A 21414-nucleotide genomic window follows, 5' to 3' on the forward strand; every position below is an offset into this window, starting at 1 on the left:
GCGAGTCCTTTTTTCGCATCCTTTATGAAATGTAAATATGTAATATAGATATAAAAAATTAAGATAAAAAGAAAAGAATAAAGAGGAAATAAGAAATATGATGAATAATATAATAGGGGGGTGGGGAGAATAAAGGTGAATGAAGCGTAAGAAATAAAGTGATTTATATTTAACTCGTTACCTGCTAGCTGCTACTATATTTTTTTTGGCACAGAAAAAAAATATATAATATGCACTATTCATGTACAACATTTCACATCAACAGTTAACTGTTCATCTTAGCTTCCATAATTGAAAATGGTGTAATGTAATAATAATGCATAATCCTTTATACAGAAATAAAAAAAAAAAATCATTAGGATCTTTAAAGCAACTGCAATATTTTGGAATCATGAAAGGGATGCTAAATTTATTCTCCAAATTTACTAAAACGGGAGTCAATTTTCCAGTGAAGTTCAAAACCAATACAACAAAATCGTACACCAGAGAAAATGTTAACAAATAATTAGCTCCATAGAAAAAGTGTCTGAAACTAAGAAGGCATCAAGAAATAATAATAGTAATAACCTCTCAGCTTTATTCTATTCGAACTATGCTATGATTCATATATCTGAACCGGCAAATCTCGTCAAAAAAATCATCAGCACTACTATGGCAGCTCTTCATCTCAAGAATCTTTATAACCATTCTCTTAAGACTTTTCCCGTATTTGAGCAATGATTCAAGAGTACTCATTTTCTGTTCAGCATTTAGAGGTGACCTCACTGTGATCACCACTTCCTCCAAAAACGGAATCACAAATCCTGAATCCACCTGTGAAATATCCTCATTAGATGAATTGAAATATTAAACAACACCCTCAATCAGAAGGGTAATATTATTATGAACTTACATGTTTGAGACTGTTCTTCTGGCAAAGAGCTGCAAACATGGCTCCATGAATGTCAAACTTTTGCAGCTTTTGATGACTGTTGAAGAAGTCAACAAAATCAATCTCTGGAAAGGGTTGAAGTGCATCATAGTCCCCAGTGAATTCAACCTTCATATAGAGGTGTTTCACCTCACTTGCCAATTTCAGCATTTTGCATATGGCATCCCAGCACCACTGGATTCCTCTCATACACAGATACTCCAGAGCTGAAAGTTTTCCAAAATCAACCATATACACTCTCCCTGAAAGCAAATAAATTGAAAGGAAAGTAAGTTAAACTGAAAAAAAAAAAAGGGATAAGCATAAATGCTTTGGGTATTATTCTCTAATCAAAACTGGTGTTTCATCTCAATAATACATGTAATAAAAATTTGCATTAAAGATCGGTATAGGTTATCAAAATAAAACTCTAATTCTAAATCAAATAAAATGCTAAAAACATATATGAATATGTATCTAAGTTTTGTCCAAAGACAAACTCTGGAGATTACTTGAAAACAAGGACACAAAAAGAGATGGACAATGTCATGAACCAACATTCCCAAATATTCTCTCATTAATACACCACTCAAGGAAGAGCCCTTGGGCTTGAACTGTCAATAAAAAGCAAGGATCAAAATCTATTGTCTACACCACTTAGTGTGTTTGCTTGTGCGTTTTATATGTACGTCTGTCCATAATTTCAAGCATAAGCTACTTCTTCCAGCTTCAAGCAACATGAATCCATTTTTTAGTGGCACCAAACCAAACACGCACTTAATCCCAAAGGCTCTCATACCATGTCATGAACAAAGAATCCCAAAAACTTAAGTAGAGTTAACTACCTGCACTGTTGGATATGGAAAGTTTCCTCAAATGCTTGGTTTCAGGGACCCTAATCCAGCTACAGCCTTGTACCTCAAGGGACTCAATGTTGGGGGAAGTCAAAGTGAGAGAACAGTCCCCCCTCCCATAAAAATCCAGCTTACACTGCTCCAAACATGGCAACTCGATAGAGAGCGATCTAACCCCTTCACATCCAAGCAGCAACAAACTGGTGAGAACCGGGCATGAGCAAAGCACCACACTCAACACAGGGTCCTCCAACCTTGCACCGATAATTTCGAGGTTCCTGAGGTTAGGAAACACATCCCATTTGGGGGAACGAACCATCAACACACCCCACAGTTTCAGAGACTCCAAATTCTTAGCAGCACCAATATAGTCCAATTTGGAAGGGCTTTCATGGAAGCCCTGATTGTCGGCGAGGTTTTCCATTCGGAGCTCGAGCTGAAGAAGAGTTTGCCCGGCCAGTGAGAGCCATGATGCAAGGCCATTAGAGGAAAAGGGGTTATACACAATTAGCTCCTCTAACTTCACCACTCTTGACACCATTCTTTTGATGATGTTGTCAGCACCCTCAGAAGAAGAAGAAGGGGTGTCAAATGAGCTGCGAGGAAAGTAGAGGGTTCTGACGTAGGGGGTGGAGTCCTTCCATCGCTTGGAAACACAATTGCAAGATGACACGTCACGAGCATTAGTGATTCGGGACAAGATGCATTGGAGAATGGCATCAGGGAGAGAATCCATAGCTGGGAGCAAGAATGAAGAATCAAATAGATAATTGTTAAATGTGTACGTAGATTTAACACCATCTTTCAAAATCAACACCAAGCAGTGATGAAAACAAGCACAACAGCAAAAGTCTTATCTTGGTAACGAAAGCAACACACAACAACAAAGATTATTCTTTTACGCAGTTATGTACCAAGCACAGTTTTGGAAGAGTCCATAAATCTGAAACAACAATCTCAAAATAAACATCCAGAAAATCCAAGACATGGATTAAACGGTAAATTTTACAACTTTAGCCGCTAGATTAACTATGGTAACAAAAAAGCTAAACACTTATAAAGAATCTTATTTTTAAGCACTAACTATAAAGAATAGAAATGCCCGGATGGAAATTTATGCAGTCCCAGCATATGCGCATTCAAAAACTATATGGTTTCGTTGCATAGGATAAGATTTAATTAAGCAATAGATAGGAATGAAAGAGGAAATGATGTGTGAGGAGAGAATGAAGGGAGTGAGAATTGAAGAACTTACCTAACGATGGAAATGGGAAGATCTGGATGGGATTGCTGAAATCCCTTTCTCTTTCTCTCTCTTGATTGGAGATGGAGATGGAGATAGAAGAAGAAGGAGCGGGAGTTTGAGGAAGACATACTTTTTATATCGGTATTTTGAATTTTGAAAACCATATCCTCACAATATTTTTTAAATATTTTCTGTACATAAAATACAACAATAATTTGCTGCGCCTGCCTTTCAATGTTGAAACACATCTTAACCTAATTTCAGGTAAATTTTCATATTTTTCATTCTACACTAAGAACTCTTTCTTATCCGTGAAAATCCAACAAGTACTGAGAAATTAATTTTGGATTTAAAGTTAATTTTTGAGATAACATCATTTTAAATAATTTCCGTATTAATTATTTAATTTAGAATGTGAAATTGATTGACTAGAGAGACATCTTTGGTGTCTTGTTAGATATAAAACTAATCCATAACATATCTTCTCATTTAATATTTTTTTTTTAAATAGTATTAAGAGCAGACTCGTGAGTATACTTGTAAGCATCAGCATCCTCATACACAAGCACATATACAAACACTAGTGGATCCAAGTTATAGGATATGGAGACAATTATCTCCACAATTTTTTTTATATTTGTATATGTATAATAAAAAAAATTCTTCCATAGAAAAATAGAGATTACCCCATAAGAAATAAAAAAAGAAAATAAATTAGTATTAATCTTACTTTTTTATCTCTTTAATTTTTTATTGTATTGATAATAAAAAAAATCATAAAACATTTTCAAAGTATGAAAATGCATAAAAGATAATTGTAATTTGTAAAAGAATAAGTATTTTAAATTTTTTTTGTCGTAATATTATATATTTTGTGATTATTGGTGATATTTTTTGTGTTATAATATTATAAACTATTTCTTATCGTCGTTAATAAAAAAAAATTGGATTCACCACTGCAGAAAGACATATGTCTAAATATATTTAAAATAAAAAGACATAACAAATACATTAAAATATTTAATAATATAGAAATTTGTAAACCTAAAATCCATGAGAGACATGGAATATTACACCAGTATTATTTACAGCAGTATTATATAAAACATAGTTGTTGATTGCGCAAACACATATGTTATGCAATGATAAAAAGGATGTCTCATTTTTTTTCAAAGTTTTAAACTATAATAAGAAAGGAAGGAAAATATTTTTGATTCATGACAAATATATTGATATGTATCATTTATTTAATTAAAAATATTAACAACATTTAAATGTATATTTATAATAATTATGTATAAAGAAATCAAACACTAAAATTTTAATTACATTTATTTATTTAATGCATTATTTTTATTTTGTTATTATTTTATGTAAATGTTTATACAATTTAATCTTTTTATTATTATTATTATTATAATACAAATGTTTATGATTATATCTATATCATATATTTATATACAGTATAAGATATAGTTGTTAATTATGTGTGTTTGCACTAGCTAGGCATGGCAACCTGACCCGGATCCATATTTGTGGGCACTCGCCTGAATTCTTCTCGATTTTGACAGGAAAAAAATCGAGTTAACTAGATTCAGATTTTCTCCACATCTTAAATTTGGGGGTGAGGGCAAGGGTGATTTTGGTAATGCTGATATCTGCTCTGCTCGTACAACTATTATAAGAAGAAAATCCTATTTTCACTTCTCACTCTCATTTTGATTCTTAGTTCTCGTATAGTTTCTCTCTCACACCACTCACTTACGACACAAAACCTTCACTTCACTTGTTCCCTCTCACGATCACGCACCATTGTTCGTCAATAGCACACTGCCACCACACACAACACACTGCATTGTTATCGCCATTCACACACTGGTACCATCGTCTCACTTCTCGCCGTGACGATGCTCGCGTGCCCCCCTACTTGCACGCCGCCACCAGCCCACCGCACAAGTACTTTCCCGTCTCAACTCTGAATCGCACTTTAGGCTTATTTGAGATGATTTAATTTTTTTTTTTATTGATCTTCCAATTCCATGATTTAGGTTCTGTTCTGATTTGTTATTATATGATGAACTTTCTTAGAAATTATACTTTGTCATGTTTTGCTGCAGAAAGTTGAAGGCTTGAAGCACCAATATATGGTCCCGTCGATTTGTATGTCATGACTACTGTTGTTTCTAGGTAAATTTTTAACAAGATATTTTAAGTGTATTTGGAGGACAGGGCAGGAAGGGGTGGGGGTGGGGGGACAAATTTCTTGCCTAGTCGATTTTCAAGGATGAGGGCAGGGTTAGCAAAAACTGTCCTTGTTGCCATGCATAGTCAGCACACATGTAACGCTCTAGTAAAAAGATGTTTAACTTTTTTTCAAATTTTAAAATTATTATAAAAAATGAAAATATTTTTTATTTATGTCCATTATATTGATATATATCATTTATTTAATTAAAAATAATAACAATATTTATATGTGCATATATGATAATTATGTATAAAGAAATCATATACTAAATTTTTAGTTACATTCAATTATTTAATGTATCACTATTATTATTTTATATAAATTATTACACAATTTAATTATTATGATTATGATTATGAAGATAATGATTAGATTTATATCATATATATTATATAAAAGATGATTATTGACTGACTATCAGCACCCGTGTCACTCTCTACTAAAAAATGTCTTTTTTTTTTAATTCAAGTTTACGATAAAAAGAAAAATAGTTTTATTGATATTATCTTAAGTACTAATTGATTCAAAAGATAATAATTAATTAATTACATATTAATAAATAAAAACAATCATTATATTTTTATTTAAATTTCATATCAAAATCAATACCAATCAATATCTATCTATATCATATATTAATAAATATATAAATAATCATTATATTATTTATTTAAATTTCATATCAATATCAATTTCAATTAATAATCTATTTTTTTATCATTATTTTAATTTGTACTGATAATTAATTTTTTTTTATATGAATTATTTTTAAAATTTTATTTTATCTATCAAAATGCTATTAATTTATTTTGATAAATAAATTCCATATTTATTCTCATTATATATATTTTTTTTACCAAATTCTCATTTCACTATTTAGATTCTTTGAGCTAGGCTTGAGTATTATCTCCTTGATCTCCACATTAGCAACCTTACAGCTCCAACAAGGCCGGGGATGCTCTTTTTGTTTTACTCTTAAACACAATTGCTGATAATGGTGTTTTCTTTTTTTCTTTTTACAGTCTTTCATGGGCTCTTGAGATTTGTAGAGAAGAAATAGAATAATGGAAGTTTCTTGAACAGTCCTTGAGAGAGATCTCTATCATTTTCAAAGAAGTTTACACATTAGACTTTGCTTTGTCGTTACTTGTTACATGCCCATTATAATTGAACATACAGAATCTGCATCAGAAACATCAGGGTGGGATCAAGATGAAATCAACAAGTACAGGAAAGAATATGGAGACATGAAACTTTTCAAGTGGAAATTTGGAAAGAAGTACACCTCATTAATCTAAACTTCTGCAATCGCTATGATCTAGTTTGGAAGGAAGACATAGATGGTTTCTTTCCAACAAAATCCATGAAAAGATATATAGTGTCAAAGTCATCAAAGTATGAGAAGAAAGAAACTCCCTTTTGAGGAATTTAGAAAGATCAAAATCTCTAAAAGGAACGCTCCTGCCAAGTTCAGTACAAGCTTTGTGATAAGGCATTTTTTATTTTTCTGTGGACTTTGAAGGTTTGGAACCTTAGAATGGACCACATATAGAGTCATGGCCCAAGGAAACAAATAGATCCATGGCGTGTACAGTTTTGGGATGCTTTGCTTTGAGATTCTATGTTCTAAGTTCCAACTGGAAAAGTTCCTTTCCAAGATAGGCATCACCAAGGGAAGACATTAGACAAGGTTTGTGCTAATGAAATCAGGGACATTCAACTTTTTAAATATTGTAATTTTTTAATGTTTTCTTTTTCATGTCTATTCTGTGATTCTGCAGTATACACTATTTTCCCATAATTTTAGCGAAACAATTGAAAAAGGAAAAGCAAAAAAATAAAATAAAGGGAAAGCATATGTGAGATTGAAAATCGATTTTTATCTGACCAAGTAAGTGATTTAAAACATAATAACCCTTTATTTACATAAAAAAAACAAAACAAAACTTTTCCCTCCGTTTTCTCAATTCTACAACAAATAATAAGACATCTCGGTGAATAAATAGCGTCGTTGCAAATTTGATTCTTATAAAACAAGAGAAAAATAGAATAAAAAAGAAAAGAAAAAAAGGAAAGGCTTGTAAGATCAGTGAAAAGTGCGTAAAGGTGCAGAACATATGATTTTTTAGGATATCAGGGTGACATAAGCGGGCAAGGTATTTTTTGCTTGATTAAGGAAGGAAGCTTGTTTAGGCTGTCAGTGTACACAAACTCTCTTCCTCACGTATTCTTCCTTTTGTCCTCTTCAATCTTACTCTTAAATAACACAACCCTTCACACCACATCAAATGTCACATAACTAAGAGACAAAGTGACTGAGGGCATTAGCAGATGGCTAATCCACACATTGCACTGCTGAAACTCACCTCCATCTTCATTGTCATTTTTGCCTCAGGTAATTCATTTTTAAGCTTTATTTAAAGCCGGACAAAACTTAGATACAGTTCCTTAAATGTTTTTAGTGTTGTTTTCTATTCGGAATTTAAGTTTCACCTAGTAACCTATGTTGACCTTCAATATATATAAATTTTTATTATGTGGATTACCGAGATAAAATTCCAACTCTAATAAGAGAACAAAAAAAAAACATGTTTTGTCTTTTAAAGTCTACATGTTTTTTTGGGTTTTGCACAAATGAGACTGGTCCTGTGTGTAGAGTTTCCTCTATTCCCAACTGTCAATATTCCTATTTGGATTAATATACTAAAAAAAATATTTCTACTGAATAGTTTTCTTGGTTCATCACTAACACAATTTGGTAACTAGTAATCCACTGCCATTGCCATGCATACTAAATTCTCGCCATTGAGTTTTGAACCAAATTCTAAGTTCTTAAAACAAAGAGCTCCTTCAGTTTTTTAAAATTAAAAAAAAAAAAACAAACAAATTGGCTCTCTTAGATGGAAATTTACTTTTATGCTTGCTAATTTGATGTGTTGGTTGGCAGCACCTGAACTGTGTGGAAGCAATAAGACTTTCACTCTAGTAAATTACTGCAAGGAGACAATATGGCCTGGCATAACGCGCAGTGACAACCACAGTGGCGACGGCTTCGCATTGAAATCAGGACAAACAACTGTATATACTGCTCCAGATGGATGGAGTGGGAGGATATGGGCTAGAACAGGCTGCGACTTTGACAACAACGGCAATGGAAAGTGCAAAACAGGTGGCTGTGGCACCAGCATAAACTGCACTGGCCCTGGAAGCCCTCCAGCAACAAGTGCTGACTTCACCCTTGGTGAACCTGATTTCTATGATGTTAGCCTTGTGGATGGCTTCAACTTGCCTATAGTAGTGAAAGCTATTAATGGCACAGGGAACTGCAGCACTGTTGGCTGTGATGGAGATTTGAGGCAGAACTGCCCTTCAGAGCTTGCTTCTAAGGACAATGACAAAGTTATTGCTTGCCGGAGTGCATGTGATGTCTTCAATACTGATGATTATTGCTGCAGAGGGACTTATGGAAACCCTGCAACATGTTTGGCTTCAAACTACTCCAAGATCTTCAAACAAGTGTGCCCTGCAGCATATAGTTTTGCACTTGATGACCCAACAAGTCTAATAACTTGTTCAAAAGCAGACTTTGTTGTGATATTCTGTGGATCAAGGTAGGTTTAGTCTCCAAATGGGAACACATCATAGAATTATACAAGATATTTCTTCTGATTATTCTTCTTGAATGCAGGAATCAGACAGCTTGTTCCTATCAAGACAAGCAGGTTGTATGTAATCGACCAAATAAAGCCTATAAAGCCATACCTCAGAGCTGGTGGGTCCTGATGCTCCTCCCATTGACATACGGGTTCAATTTAAGGATCACACCTTAGCCGATTATGCAATTGAAGAACTTCTCTTTGTTACAATTTTTTTTTGTTGTTGTTGAAATTCTCTTTGTTACAATCATTAATTCATTTTAACAACATTGATTACATGAGGATGTCCTCGAGCATTAACACATGATGTAAAGAATTTTCTGCCTTGGAAGTTCAAATTTTTATCTATATTTTTTTTTCAATCCTAGCTAGGCCTCAGAATATCATCTGAGTGAGACAACTGAACTAATACAACAACAAAATCTTTTTGTTGTGACTCGTGAGTGATTCATGCTTACGTTGGTTGCTGAGGGCGTAACACAATCCCCTGCCAAGAACTGGAACCAATACAAATGGTTACAATTGATGATAATTTAATGCTAATGTAGCACATTGCAAGTTTTAGGATTAAGAACATTTCTCTAACAATATTGAAAAAGAAGCAACTAATAACTAGAATTGTAACAGAAATAATCAACTGGACAATTGAATGCAGTTGGCTACGCCAATCAGACAATCTTAAACCCAAAAAAGAATCTAAAAAGTTCAATTTGCATACTCATATGGATGTATGTGAAAGCTATTTGCATACACAAAAGAAGCATACTCACGAAGTTAATTAAGCTTACGGAAGATACCTCTCTCTTTAAACCAGCCTTCAAAAGAAATGCAATAATTTAATGCAATGGAACATCACTCATCTTTTCCCATGGGATGTGGGACCTGCAATTGCAAAGAAAAGGCACGGGGTGGGGAAGCAACTTAATGAACCAAGATTTGTTAGTACATTTTATTGTCTTCCATTGGGGTCACACTTTCAAGTTTCAATACATAGCATATATAGTTCCATTTATAACCCTGATTTCCTTAGAAAGAGTGAACAACGTTGAATGTTGTTTCAAGCAATAGGGAAGCCACAAACAGGAAAAAGATCCAAAAGGCTGTTCCCCAACCATACCAAATTGCTAAAACTACCTATCTCGCGCATTCCATTCAACAATAATTTAATTCGAATAAGTTAATCATGGATTGCTATATAATAATTAAAAATTATTGACTTTTGTAGTTATTACTTTAAAAGTAGTGATTTATAATTGTAACAATATAAAAAAAATTCACTCACAATATCAAAATCAAACCAATACAACAAAGCCAAGAGAGGAAAGCTAGCACACGAACAGAAGATAACAGCAATCATCCCTGTGAACAAACTTCTACCGAGTCATCAGAAGCTCGGATTACTATACATATATAGCCTATTTGGAAACCGATGGAAAGGAAGAAATCAGGTTTGAAATATACGTTATAATTATTAATTTCTTAAAATTACATTCGATATGTGGAACCAATTAATAAACAAAACTCTGATTGATTATATTTATATTCTTTATTTCTTTTGGTTTCATATAACATTTGAGACAGATAATCTTCTCAACTGTGCTTGATTACTTGCAGTTGCGGGTTCATACGTGAAAATCTTATTTTGCCTTTTAATAAATAAAAATATTAGACGCAAAGGCTTATGATTTGGTACGAATGAGAATGTTTTACACTCCTTTATAGTGTGTAATGATTATGTAATAGAAACTAGAAAGTGATTATTTGAAATTTTTAAAATAAGAAAGAAAGAAAAAACTTACTGCTAATAATTTAATTATGGAACAGTAAATTAATGATACGAAGTAATCTTTTGAGAATGTGAGCGTTCTTTCCATGGTGTGGTTATTTTATATACCAACCACTGTTTTTTTTTTTGACAGAAATATACCAACCACCGTTAAGTCTTAAGACTTGCTTATTATGTCTAGAAGTTCAGGCTCCAAACTGACCAAATATCATTCAAACAAGCCATTTAGTAGTTGTAGACGATGTAACTATACAGTTTTCTTTTAGGAATATGCACTACAATAGATGCCAAAGGTTAAACTGATAAACAGTGAGTTGACAAATTAAATAATTAGAAACTGAGTGGGAGACATGGCCAGCCATTTTGCATCCACCTTTAGAAGCAAGTCAAAAAGAATAGTGAAATCACAATGCAAGCAAATAGCAACTTAAGAACCATGGTCAAAGAAAGCCTCACTATCTTCAACCATGTGCAAGATAATTAGCAGCACTCTCAGGGCACAAAAGTCCTTATTGCAAATGAGAAGCAGATATTCTTGTCATAAATGTACAACCCTAAGCAGAGATATATATGCAAACTTCTACAGACAAAACAAAGGGATTGAAAGTCTTTGAAAACAACAGAAGCCCCCAAGGGGCCAAAATATTCCAATAGATAGTACAACTCCATGCACGCTTATGCTCCTTCTTTCTACAAAAGCCACTCTTATTTAAAAACCCATCATAGAAATTAACTTATTTCTTCCTCTCATTGCTTAGTCAAAACCTAGCTAGCCATGATCTCTTCTTCAAATCTCAGCCAGATCGAATTTCCATTTCCTTTGCCCTATAAAGCCTCTAGGGTTTCTCGGAGGCCTTATTCCATAGCCATTTTGGCATTCTGTCCACCTCCACTAATATTAAATGGTGACAGTTGGAGGTGGCCAGTAGGCCAAACGGGCTCTGTGAATCTGTCTCTGAGAAACCCCTTGTGGGCTCAATTCTCTTCTTCCGCACCATGCACATGTTAATTGAGTTATACAAAATATTTACGTTTGTCTTTAATTTTGGTCTCGGGTGTATATGCACTGTGCAATTTCTTATATCTATATATATGTCTCAGTCGTCTAATTGGTTTTTATTTTGCAGATTCCTACTTATCAGAAACACGTCCCTTTTCTTTGATGAAAATGCTGTGCGTATACAAAAGGAAGCAAGAATACTCGATGAAGAAAATAACCATGCTTTGAAAGGTACTTAGTTTTTTATTTTATTTTTCCTAGAAAAGGGGATCTTGGGGGTGGGAATCAATATTAACTCTGAAGCGTAATTTATTGATCATTACCTATTATTTTATTTTGTTAGTGTGTTAACTTAACTCAACCACCAAACTCGAACTTGAACGTGAATAGGTAAATACTTTCAGTATTTAACTTCCCTTTTTGTTAGTGTCCTAAACTTTTGTCTTGGCTTTGATACCTTGATGGTAAGTTGCACCTTTTTACAAGTCTAATTAAACCTAAAGTGTTGAGGATAATTTCATGTGCGCTTCCACTTGTTCAAAATCCATTGGCTAGCTGGCAGAAATATTTTGATGACATCCATTGTAGCATTTTTTTTCTTTCTGAATTTTAGGTTTTTTTGCTGGATTACCCCATTGTAGCGGTTGGAGCATTGGATTCCTAGAAGCATTAGGGTATAATTAATTTAGACTTTGCAATGCTGTGTTTGAGGCCACCATTATGAGTTGTAGTGTTTTCAAATGGAATCACAATTCCTGCCCTAACTTATCTACAAAATGCATACCCACCACCACCAACCAAGGATTTTTCATAAGATGGAAAATAAAAATTAATTTACATCTAATCATTTAATATGTTAAAAATTAATTTATTAATTATATTTTAATATATTACAAAATAAATTTAAATTAAATTCGTTTTAATTTATTTATGGTATAAACCACAATACCATTTGCTAGAGATAATTTTACTCAAAATTATTATGGATGATATTTTTAAACTAAAATTAGTTTAAATCCAATAAGTTAGCGGAAGAAGTTATATTCGATTAATATTTGTTTAACATTACTAGCAGGAGAAATTGTATTTAATGTTCTCTGTGTCTAAAATTTTTCTTAAACCAACATTAATAATGTACTATGAACGGCTAATGATTTAGGAGACATTCACCTATAATCTCTGGTTTAGTGCAAATATATATATATTAAATATATTAAAATTCATTTATTAAACATATGTTTATGATAAAATAGTTTTAAATTACTCATTCAATAATATCATAAATTAAATTAATTTTAATTTTTCAATAAAAAAACAAATATCATTCACAGAAGATAATTCTTAATTTATTTTATTATGTTGTTATCCTTTAATAACCAGGGATCGTTGCTTTTAAAAGTAATAGCTAGTGAGGAGTAAGGGAAGGATGTTAACATTAGATGTACACCTTCCTTAATTCCTTGTACTCACATATGGTAGGTACTACTACCTAATTAATTGATTGATAGGATTGGTCTTTAGATTTTGTGTCTGGGAAAAAAAAAATTAAGTCCACGTAATTATTGAAATATTATTTGTCTTGAATTTTTTTTTTTTTGCAAAATTTATTAATAATTCGTTTATAATCAAAATCATTTAAAGTACTGATAATATAAATAATTAATATTACTCCAAAAGTTGTTATTAACGATAACATAAATAATTAATAATTTATATAAAATTATCTAAAAACAAAAAAATTAATTAATCTACCTTGCTGACATAAGTAAAACACTGCTTTTGGTATAGATAATTTTGCACCAATATCCCTTAACTTATTCCTAAACATAAGGAGGATTAATATTAACAGTTGCAAATTGAATATTAAAATAAAAGTCCTAAAATAACTTGAACAACTTTGACTTATTCATAATATTGTAGTTACTATTAGTTTGTTTTAAGATAATTACCATCTGATATTAAATATTCAAATATCCCTAATGAAGTTAATTGTTTCACTTCCCAACAACAAATTTAACTGCTTTTAAAACAAACTCTTATTTTTAAGCACTAACTATAAAGAATAGTAATACCCGGATGGGAATTGATGCAGTTCCATGGTATGTGCATTCAAAAACTATATTTGTGTTGCATTGGATAAGATTTTTTTTAGGCCAATGGATAAGATTTAGTTAAGCATTAGATATAAATCAAAGTGGATAATATTTCAATAATTATGAAAACATAATTTTTTTGGTTAATTTCCTGTAACATCAAAGATCAGTCTAGAGAATTATCATGTTTTAGAAAAAAATTAATTTTTATTGTTTTCTTTTATGTTCATAACTTATGTTATCCTTCTTTGCATAACATTTTACAATCCAATATTTAATAGAAACATTTCTTCAAGTTCACGCTCATTATTAAATTATAATATCATATAAAATTTTAATATTTATATAGACTAAATAAAAAATTTGATGTTCCTTTAAATATATATGAGGCTCTAGGCAGTCGTCTATCTTAATCGTGCTCGAAACCAGCATTGGCATCCACCACACTCTGAGCCCTGGGGCTGTAGTTGAAAACTGCAAGTACAATGCATCACATAGGTAAAAATGCAATGTCAACATTCCTGCATGGTTTGAGTTGTTCCTATCTTTAGAATTGTCTCATTAGAAGACTTACAATCTGCCCAAAACTATGAGCGTTTTTGGATAATTTGTTGAATCGATCTCAGCTCCAAATTTCATGGTGGAGAGTTATTGAAAAAATTGAAAGCAATAAAGAGTTGTTTCACCATAAATGTTAAAATATTGATTTCTGCCCAATGTATTGCATATCCAAATATACGCTATATAGTATTGAAAATTGAATTCACCAAAAAATTAGGACAATGAATCATAAGCCATATATAATTTCCACAAAATAATTTGGATAAAATATAATTTTAATCCGTGATTTTTTTTTATTTCAATTCATTCTTTTATATTTTAAAAATAAATTTTATTTCTATGACAATTCACACAACAATATAATAATATTTTTTTTCCGTGTCTATCTCTCACATTAATCAGTACATGTCATATTATAATGATGGAGAAAGATAAACACAAACTAATGTTATGCAAATTATTGAATAAATAGTCCTGCATCTATCACATCTCAAATTTAAAATTATAAAAGAATAGTTAAGCTTCTCTAGATCCCAAGCAAAGTCCATAACTGAAAATAAAGTTACAAATAAGCCCAAACGTTAGCCCAAATTTCTAATTCTGGGTTATTGTTAAAGGTCCAACCATTTGCATCGCCAACTGTGTAGGTGGCTGAATGAGCCATCTCAAAGTGAAGCAGGAAGCACTATATACCTCTTCCCAGGGTCATGGTTTTAATTGCAATATATTATAATAACAAAGATTGATAAAGCAGAAAATGATACCTTGTTGTAATAAGAATTATGGTTTTATAGCCAAAGATGCTGGCCAATTGTAATGGGGTGGTTGAAGAGTGCTGGGGCACTTCTGCCTAAAAAATGATGACTCAAGGCCATGGATTGGGCCAGAGTCATAATGCTTTTGATTTAGGGACAAAAATATTACACCCCGGCCCTATAGTCATAATGATTTTAATTTAGTTATCATTGAAGTTAGATATACGGACTTTAATTCACAAGCTAATTGTATAAATCTGAAAATTTGTGGGTTTGAGTATGAAAAACAGTGCTCCGTTTAATTGAGAGTTTATGTGACTTGATTTATATAACTTTCAAGTTAAATGAGTTGAATTGGTGGGCTTGTTGGTTAATTTATTAGCCCACAAAAGTTTCAAATATAAAGTATTTAAACTTAAATATAAGTAAAATTAATTATATTTAAACTAATTAATAAGATTAGATAATATCATTCAATTCTACTAATCACATTTAGAAAAAAAATCTTAAAATACTTTTCATCACTTCATTGAAGCTTTATATCAAGAAAGAAAAAAGAGTCATTAAAAATAAAATCTCAATTAATTAAAGAATATTTTTTAAGAGATATCATTAAGTAGTATGAAAATAGTTATATTTGAGTATATGCAAATATATATGTCATTTTTTTAATTTTGGTCATTAATGATATTATTATGATGACATAATACTTTGAAAGACATTATTATTTGTTGATTTGGTATCAGGATAACATCATCACCTTTACACTTAACAATAGATATTACCTGCAAGAATTAAAATTAAAAAAAATTAAAAACAAAAACTCCTATTTTATAGAAACTAAAGTTCATTAAGCCTATAAAAAAAATATATGATAAAATTATATAAGTATAAATTCTAATAGATCAATTTAATTGAAGTCCTTATGGTGTAAACTTTTTTTTATATTATTAATTATAACAAGTTTTTATATATGATAAGTTTTTAATTTTTTATAATAATCATCTTAAAAGTCATGAAATTTAATTTTAATTGATTGAGATTATAATTTTTTTTTACATCAACCATATATGACACTTAAACTCTCTATCTAATATATCCAAAAAATGATATAATTATTTATAATCGTTAAAATATTACCAAATGATTTAGGTTATTTTTTAGTAGTATATGAAAATGAAAGTGGCCAAAGCAATATTTAATTTGTATTTTACTAAACGTGATAAGCTCTGAGAGATATGATATACTGCCGACATTTATTCTGAATCATCAATAGATAATAAGTTACATACATAGGAGAGCACACATAGCTACCCTTTTTCTTAAATAACACACACGTCCTATATCTATCCATTTATTTAAAGGAGACAAGTTGATTCCCACTAAAGGGGTGCAGTTTGCGTTAGAATAGATGCGTATGAGTAGAGAAGAAAGTCATGCAGCGTTGATGGCAATTTTCATCCCAGACTCGCAGTGACCAACGTAATTGCAGATGAAGTAGTTTTGTCCCCTAGCAAGTCTGATCTGATCCTTCCCTGACCGATACACTTTGGCTCCTCTTGGAGTCTTGCAGCTATCATACCCAGCCTTGCTCACCGCCACCACATTGTGAGCCCCTGGACTATAATTGAACGCTGCCACCCCCATACACAAATAATTAATTAATGTATCACCACATATCTTATACGTATTTAATTAAGAGACTTATATTAATTTCACTAACACACTCTTCACATATGCAAGAGACTTGTGTATATATACATATATAATTAGTCAGTATACTGACACTTCTCAAATTGTCAAATGTCACTTTAGATTAGATAGGCTTTTATCATGTAAGCCAAGATTAAGCTAAAACCAAAAAATAACACGAGAAAAAAAATTATATTTTGACCATTTATTTATTAAACTCAGAATTGAAGTATAAATGTGTTGGTGGTTCAGATTGATAAAGTAAAAGAATAAGAAGAATTTATCTAATAAATCTTTTACAAAGATAGAATAGTGAAAGATACTAACCAAGTGTGTCACCTGCCCTAAAGCGTTTTCCTTGGGGCCAGGTAACGGTGTTAAAGGTCCAACCCCTAGAATCTCCAACTCTATAAGTGGCAGCACGAGCCATCTCAGACTGAAGCACCAAGAAGCAAAGTAGTAGAACCACTGCACTGCCTCTTCCCAGAGCCATATTAATTATCTCCTTGGGTTGAGTTGAACTAAGTAAAGAAGGAGATATGTTTTGGAGGTGAGTGGATTCGGTGTCTAAGAACCAAGGTTTTATAATGGAAGAATCAGAGAAGGCCCACACCCTTAATGGGTGGTTGGTTAATTACTAAATACCATGGCTGGACGACTCGTTTACGAGAAATTAATTGCGACCATGCCACATGTCTGCCAAGGCTCATTACTTTTTATCTATAGAAGAAGAAGACTACATTTTTTTTTAGTGTGTTATGGGTAAGAAATATCTATCTTCTTATGTAATGATAAATTTATGTTGAGAATTCAAAGCAAATATAAGGTGAAGATTTTTCGAATTTTCTGTAGTCGAAAAAAATACACATTCACACAATCAAATGATGAGAATCATCTGATAAGATCTCGTGATTCATAAATCATTTTGATAAATTCAATTTACGTTTGAAATCAGACGGTCCACATTCTCTACTGCATTACAGTTTACTTGTATCATAGAAGAACCAGGGTCATGTCACAAATGGGCAGAAATTGATGAAGTCTTCTACACGATGCGTAATACTAGTTTTTTATGTACGTGTTTTCCGCCTTAATTCAAGTTGCTAAGGATTGCTATACTTTGATATTAATTAAAAAATGTCATATAGTGGTTAAAGTTAAAACTCCACTATACTAAATTCCAAATTGTCAGTAAGTGGATTGACTTGATTTTGTTTTAACTTTTCATGCCATGAAATTTTGAGGAGTGCCTAACGCATTTCCTACTAAGACGGAATACCAAACAAATTGTGTCAACCTGCCACCATGGCCATCTTCTCACCCTTTTTCCTGTAAAATGTTATACCTTTAATCAATGATAATTGACCACGACCAAATTCTAGCTACTTGTAATTTACAGTCCACAATTTCGGCAGAAATTAATAAAGTCTCAAGTTTCGTAGGAAAACGATAAGCATAATCTGGCCCCATAGGAGGGGGGGGGGGGGACGAATTTTAGGATGGTTCAATCCTGCAAAAATTCAACAACTTACAACCCTTTTTTAAAAATACTATTATTTACTATTTATATCTTTGAGTGAATTTTACTCCAACGATAGATCTAATGGAAGGCGAGAGAAGCACACATGCACGACACTTTAGGCGATGATTGTATGAGGCTTAATTACGGTTAGCTTAACGTTTATAATTGTTTTTAGTTATTCAAAACACGATCCGTGCTTGTTTCTCAATCTCGATTTTTGGTAGTTTAATTCGAATTAGTCTTAGATTTTATGGTAATGCATAAAAAGGATGTCAGTATATTTTTTCAAAAATTAAGAGGAATTAGTATAAGAGTAAAAAAAAAGTAAGGAATATTTGTCTAATTTCATCGAACCTCAAAGAAAATTAGTGTAATTTAATCAAAACCTCTATGTCAGCACAATTTCTATCTTTTTCATTTTAAAAAATAAAGATAATTCTTCCTTCTGTGCTGAATTGAATCTATTACTGTATTATAATGTTTTGAACCCAATCCACAGTTCTTAAGAATATTGTAACACTCAACTATTTGGTACATTTTGACAAAAAAGAAAAATATTTGCTACATGGAATTGATATGAAATAAGATCAAATTCAATTCAAGTGACATATTCATGATGAAAAAAAAAACGGATTAGGAATTTCATGTAGAATATTCATTTTTTAATAAATTATTAATGAAATATTAATGCAAAAATATTAATATCTGAGAAAAAAATTAACAGGTGCACAAATGTTTTAGATAAAATACTTTGACGTATATATTTATGAAAATTTCTTGATATAATTACATTCTCTCTTGATATAAGAGTGTTCATTTATGAAATAAAGTATAGATTTTAAAGTTCATCACGTGATGTCGATACGTAAGTAATTTTATATATAATGAAAAATGATTATAAAATAATTATATATTTTTTCATAATTTTAATATGTTTATATAAACTTATACTCATTTTTAAAATATAAATTTCTTCAAGATTTAAATTTTTTTATTCTATGTAACTTTATATATTTTTATTGTTTGTCTTGTTTATAATATTTAGCATTTTGTCTATGCTTCTATAGTTTATAATGGTACTGTAGATACACGTTTAATATTCTCTGTAGGCACCCAATTGATTGCAAGCAAATATATTACTGACAATTTTGCATTTTATCTATGAGTTATTGCTAGATCCGGGTGGTATGCAATTCATGGGTAAGAATGGCTATGAGGTGGTGCTTTTGAAAGATAGTTAATTAAGTGTATTTCTAGTTATGGTTGCAAACAAATATATTACTGAAAATTTTTATTTGTTCAACAATTGTTTTAAATTTTTAACTGACTTATGTTTAGGGTGGAAATGATTTTTTTTCCAAAACATTTATGGAATATCACAAAATATGATTTATGATAAGCAATCCATATTCTTGAGAATTACTGTGTCCCTGTATGGAAAGACATGTATTATGAATTTGAAATAAATAGGCACATATCCGTATTTCGGACATATGTGTTCATTTTTTAAATGTAATTCAAAACAAATAGAAACTACGAATATATCATGTATATGTATTCATAAAAAAAAACCATGTATATGTGTTTTTTTCCACAAATTATTATTATTATTATTATTATTATTATTATTATTATTATTATTATTATTATTTCCATTTGAATCAATATACAAAGTGCATCCCATCAGGGATCTAGTTTAGTTAGCTGAATATGTACTTAAATTGTTATAAAATTTTTTATACTTAGTTTGATGTAGACAAATAAAAAAAACATGCCCTAGAAATCATTGATCTCTCAAAAAATTATGTATGCAAAATTAAGACACTTCATTTTGGTGCAAATTAGTGATGATGTCTCACATAAATATTTAAGTAAAACTATTGATGGTGATAATCCTTTAGTTATTTTAATTTGTTCCTACGTACCAATCTTTATAGAGATTAATTGGATCCAATAAGATTATCTGCTAATCCCTTCAAGATACAATAGAGTTCATTGACATGGTTTGCAAATTTACATCGAGCATAACATCAATGATAATTTATAGAATAATAGGTTATTTTATTATATTTATGCATAAAGCAAAGAAAACTGATTTGAATTCTAAGAATAAGTGTATTACATAATGTTTTCATTGTCTATCTTTATGCATACATTTATGGATCATTTTATGTTTTTGGTAAAGGGATGTAACTTTTTCCAGAGATTCACCTCATGAGTAGCATATTCTGACTTTTGATGAAGAATCAGATCTTATCACTTTTGATGAAAAGAGACATTTTTTTATATATATTAAATGATACAACCTTTCATTATCTCTCACACTTCAAAACTATCATGTCTCAATAAATATAGGCTCATGTTGCCCTTAGAAGAATAAGCATTTTATATAATTTATTTTGTTCAAAAAAACATCTTCCCAATTAGTTGAGTCAGTCACCATTTTGGCATAATGGGCCCAGGAGATAAGCAATGTTGTGCAAGGCATGTGGATCAAGATACGAAAAATGGAGAAGCCTCGAGGAAAGATTTGAAGGGTAGAAAAAATCTCATTGTCTAAATATACAATTAACTTCTTTGGAAAAAAAATTATGTGCTATTGCTTCTTACATTTCTAACGGTTACTAATCTTTCTTAGGTAGGAGAAATGCATGCTTATGAAGTCCTAAGATTCCTTCAAATAAACGTTCAAAGGTGATGTACAAGAGGATATATAATGGTATCACCGATGTGGAAAAATTACGAAAACTCATGAGTCAACTCGAGAAGAGATCTTATTGTTCAATAACATCAATAACTTCATTCCTAGTAATGAAATAGGCTTTGGAGGTGTTCTGGTTATACCAGATGACACTTCTACATAAAGGATTCATTTAATTTGTGTATCCTTCATCAATATGTTCAAAACGTGCTATGGTGATGGTGCATGATCTCGATCTAGTTTCTTCTGTTGTTTTTTGGACTTCTTGAATTCAATCATTTGTATGATGAGTCTTGCAGAGAAGCCTCATATTTATGTCTCTTCACTCTGATGTTGGGTTTTATGAGATGATTAGATTCAATAATCACTAGTCATATCATGTACATGAAT

General features: G+C 31.2%; 3 protein-coding genes and 1 long non-coding RNA gene across 4 annotated transcripts; 2 read left to right on the forward strand and 2 right to left on the reverse strand.

The window, feature by feature from the left end:
* Positions 1-381: 381 nt before the first annotated feature.
* LOC114424298 (F-box protein At1g10780-like) lies at positions 382-3126 on the reverse strand. Its single transcript, XM_028391138.1, has 4 exons — positions 3020-3126; positions 1756-2502; positions 893-1173; positions 382-813 (listed from the first exon to the last, which is right to left on the reverse strand). The coding sequence occupies exons 2-4, from the start codon at positions 2498-2500 to the stop codon at positions 577-579; spliced, it is 1263 nt and encodes a 420-aa protein (XP_028246939.1). The 5' UTR covers positions 2501-2502; positions 3020-3126; the 3' UTR covers positions 382-576.
* Positions 3127-4560: 1434 nt separating this feature from the next.
* LOC114421164 lies at positions 4561-7093 on the forward strand. Its single transcript, XR_003668500.1, has 3 exons — positions 4561-4966; positions 5128-5197; positions 6281-7093. It is a non-coding gene; the product is annotated as an uncharacterized LOC114421164 (long non-coding RNA).
* A 393-nt stretch (positions 7094-7486) lies between these two features.
* Positions 7487-9281, forward strand: LOC114424412 (thaumatin-like protein). Its single transcript, XM_028391251.1, has 3 exons — positions 7487-7653; positions 8206-8869; positions 8947-9281. Exons 1-3 carry the CDS (start codon positions 7590-7592, stop codon positions 9086-9088), a joined length of 870 nt encoding a protein of 289 aa, XP_028247052.1. The 5' UTR covers positions 7487-7589; the 3' UTR covers positions 9089-9281.
* A 7058-nt stretch (positions 9282-16339) lies between these two features.
* Positions 16340-17366, reverse strand: LOC114423823 (basic blue protein-like). The gene is made up of 2 exons (XM_028390720.1): positions 17129-17366; positions 16340-16743 (listed from the first exon to the last, which is right to left on the reverse strand). The coding sequence occupies exons 1-2, from the start codon at positions 17292-17294 to the stop codon at positions 16544-16546; spliced, it is 366 nt and encodes a 121-aa protein (XP_028246521.1). The 5' UTR covers positions 17295-17366; the 3' UTR covers positions 16340-16543.
* Positions 17367-21414: the final 4048 nt, after the last annotated feature.

The sequence above is a fragment of the Glycine soja genome, chromosome 8, assembly GCF_004193775.1.
Source record: "Glycine soja cultivar W05 chromosome 8, ASM419377v2, whole genome shotgun sequence".
In the NCBI taxonomy this organism is placed as follows: domain Eukaryota; kingdom Viridiplantae; phylum Streptophyta; class Magnoliopsida; order Fabales; family Fabaceae; genus Glycine; species Glycine soja.

What these genes read in the sequence shown, in the direction of transcription:
- LOC114424298 (XM_028391138.1), bottom strand. Translation starts at nt 2,500, where the DNA reads ATGGATTCTCTCCCTGATGCCATTCTCCAATGCATCTTGTCCCGAATC. An exon ending in TTCCATATCCAACAGTGCAG is followed by an intron (nt 1,174 to 1,755) that starts GTAGTTAACTCT and finishes ATTTGCTTTCAG; the next exon opens with GGAGAGTGTATATGGTTGAT. An exon ending in AGAAGAACAGTCTCAAACAT is followed by an intron (nt 814 to 892) that starts GTAAGTTCATAA and finishes GATATTTCACAG; the next exon opens with GTGGATTCAGGATTTGTGAT.
- LOC114424412 (XM_028391251.1), top strand. Translation starts at nt 7,590, where the DNA reads ATGGCTAATCCACACATTGCACTGCTGAAACTCACCTCCATCTTCATT. An exon ending in CATTGTCATTTTTGCCTCAG is followed by an intron (nt 7,654 to 8,205) that starts GTAATTCATTTT and finishes GTTGGTTGGCAG; the next exon opens with CACCTGAACTGTGTGGAAGC. An exon ending in GTGATATTCTGTGGATCAAG is followed by an intron (nt 8,870 to 8,946) that starts GTAGGTTTAGTC and finishes TCTTGAATGCAG; the next exon opens with GAATCAGACAGCTTGTTCCT.
- LOC114423823 (XM_028390720.1), bottom strand. Translation starts at nt 17,294, where the DNA reads ATGGCTCTGGGAAGAGGCAGTGCAGTGGTTCTACTACTTTGCTTCTTG. An exon ending in TAGGGCAGGTGACACACTTG is followed by an intron (nt 16,744 to 17,128) that starts GTTAGTATCTTT and finishes TGGGGGTGGCAG; the next exon opens with CGTTCAATTATAGTCCAGGG.